This window comes from Nannospalax galili, unplaced genomic scaffold, assembly GCF_000622305.1.
Source record: "Nannospalax galili isolate Female #2095 unplaced genomic scaffold, S.galili_v1.0 scaffold1051, whole genome shotgun sequence".
NCBI lineage: Eukaryota > Metazoa > Chordata > Mammalia > Rodentia > Spalacidae > Nannospalax > Nannospalax galili.
This window is the reverse complement of record NW_008331995.1, coordinates 18,681-21,187: the sequence shown is the minus strand read 5'-3', so window position 1 is coordinate 21,187 and position 2,507 is coordinate 18,681. Positions and strand designations below refer to the sequence as shown.

At 42.3% G+C, this 2,507-nt stretch overlaps 1 protein-coding gene across 7 annotated transcripts in view; it reads left to right on the top strand.

Moving 5' to 3' along the window:
- The window catches only part of Cpsf7 (cleavage and polyadenylation specific factor 7), a 27,263-nt gene that overhangs the window by 18,027 nt on the left and 6,729 nt on the right, over positions 1-2,507 (top strand). For all 7 annotated transcript variants that reach the window (XM_029560627.1, XM_029560626.1, XM_008827092.3 and 4 more), the window contains 2 exons: positions 1,243-1,411; positions 2,116-2,283. In XM_029560627.1, the coding sequence (XP_029416487.1) occupies positions 1,243-1,411; positions 2,116-2,278 (332 nt within the window). In that variant the 3' untranslated portion in view covers positions 2,279-2,283. The remainder of the gene's footprint in view (positions 1-1,242; positions 1,412-2,115; positions 2,284-2,507) is intronic.

The following is a 2,507-nucleotide window of genomic DNA, read 5'->3' as shown; positions in this document are numbered from 1 at the left end:
GTGGTGCACACCTTTAGTCCCAGCACTCAGGAGGCAGAGGCAGGCAGCTTTCTGTGAGTTCAAGGCCAGCCTGGTCTACATAGTGAGTTTCAGGACAGCTGGGGCTACAGAGAGACCCTGTCTCAAAAAGACCAAAATAAATAAATAAAAATTAATTAATTAAATAAATAAGTTACGGGTATATTATACACGTAATAGAGGTATATGTATTATACACACATGTGCACATACCTGGTTATAAATTAAAAATAATTTATTATAATAATAATTTATAGTACAGTGTTTAAAAATGAAAGTCCTCTGTGAAGACTACCAGCAAAATCACCCTTTACAATTAGGGTATTCCTCTAGTTTTTTTAGGGTGTTGCACATAAGATAATATGCATAAATTTTATTATTTTTACAAAAATGAAATAAAAGACTGGGTATGTAGCTTAATGGTAGAGTCGGCTGCCTAGCCGACAAGGCTCTGGGTTCAGTCCCCAGCACCATCCACACCAAAATATAATCACTAGTTTTTCAGCTTGTCTTTTTCGCTTCCTGTATTCTGGAACCTGTCTTAATATGTTAAGAACATCTAAGATTTATTGAGCCCTTACTTTGTAGCTGGCATGTTACTAAGCACTTCACATGAATTGCTTTGTCTATAGACTTACCTCATGATGTTTTTTTTTTTTTTGGTCTTTTGGAGACAGGGTCTCCCTGTAGCCTCAGCTGACTTGGAACTCATTATGTAGACCAGGCTGACCTCAAACTCATAGAGATTTGCCTGCCTCTGCCTCCCAAGTGCTGGGACTAAAGGCCCATACTAGGCCTACCTCGTGATTTTAACAACTAGTAATCCATATAACCATGGTTCCTTAATTTATATAGCCAGGCCCTAACAAAGATAATAACAATAAATAACACTGAAACATTGTTAAATGTACACACCTCTATGAACAGTAGAAATTTGTAGAATTGCTGGGTCAGGTGTTTGCACATTTTAATTTTAGTTTATTTCCGTCAGTGTTGTCAGGTTTATAGACACCACTAGCAGCATCTGGCAATACTGGTCAGACTCCAAACCATTGAACTATTGGTATCATCCAGTTTTACATGTGCCATGTTTACCTCGTCTATTTTACCATTGCTCTTTGGAACAGCTAGTCACTCTCAGTTGGTGTCCTCTTGCAGTCTTCTTTTGGTCCAGTTATGTTACTTGCCTCCACTCATCCTTGGCCTTTCCCTCCATCCTATCAGGGGATTACAGTGACGCCATTGAGACACTGCTCACAGCCATTGCAGTTATCAAACAGTCCCGGGTCGCCAACGATGAGCGTTGCCGTGTCCTCATCTCCTCTCTTAAGGACTGTCTTCATGGCATCGAGGCTAAGTCCTACAGTGTGGGTGCCAGTGGGAGTTCTTCCAGGTGAGTTGTTCATTACTTAAGCGGCCGATCAGCCCTGAGCAGCACTCTTATAGGGATTGGTTGGGAAAAGACGGGCCAGGGTATCTGACTAAAGGCCTGGATGAAAGTGGAGACCTCATACTCAAGTCTTTAAGAAGTGAATTGGACATTTTATCTATCGTTCTTAATGTTTGCAACCTGTGTTCAGTGAAGCTTCAGGGGTAGGCATTGTAGCTCAGTTATAAGAGTTGTTGCCTAACATCCATGAGGCCCTAGGGTCAATCCCCAGTACTGTGTGCTCAAGGGGAATGGGGAACGGGACAAGGTGGGCACATGGGGCTTTTGAACCATATTGGCTTAGATTGAATCTCAGTTCTGTTGTTAGCTGCCTGTATGATCATCTTGAGTATGAATTCAGTTAGCAATTTCACAAGCACTTTTTTATTTAAGAGGAAAAGTCAAAGTACTTATCTTACCAGACCTGTTGTAAAGATGAGATCAGATAATGCACATAAAGTTCTGATACAGTGGTAAGATCTTAACATTTAACTGTCAATCATTTTCCTAAAAAAAGATTAGTCTTCAAGGAACTAAGCTCTTCAGACAGTAGGCCCATGATTGAGAACTAGAATAATATTTTAGGTAAGCACTAGGAGATTAAAAAAACAACATGCAGGAAGACCATGGTAGGCCCTCTGAATGAGGCTGAAGGATCTTTCTCATAGGAAACGACATCGGTCCCGGGAGAGGTCACCCAGCCGGTCCCGGGAAAGCAGCAGGCGGCACCGGGACATGCTTCATAACGAAGATCGGCATGATGACTATTTCCAAGAGAGGAACCGAGAGCATGAGAGACACCGGGATAGAGAGCGGGACCGTCACCACTGAGAAAGGTGGGAAGAAGCCTTGTTCCTGGCCAGTGGTGGATGATCTTGTATGAAAGATTATGTATAAACTGGGCATGGTTGCTCATGCCTGTAACCCCAGCACTCGGGAGGCTGAGGCAGGAACATTGCCATAGTTCCAAGGGCAGACTGGGCTACAGAAAAGAGACCCTGTCTCAAAACAGGAAGATAATTTGTAGTAAAGATATCTCTCTCTCTCTCTCTCTCTCTCT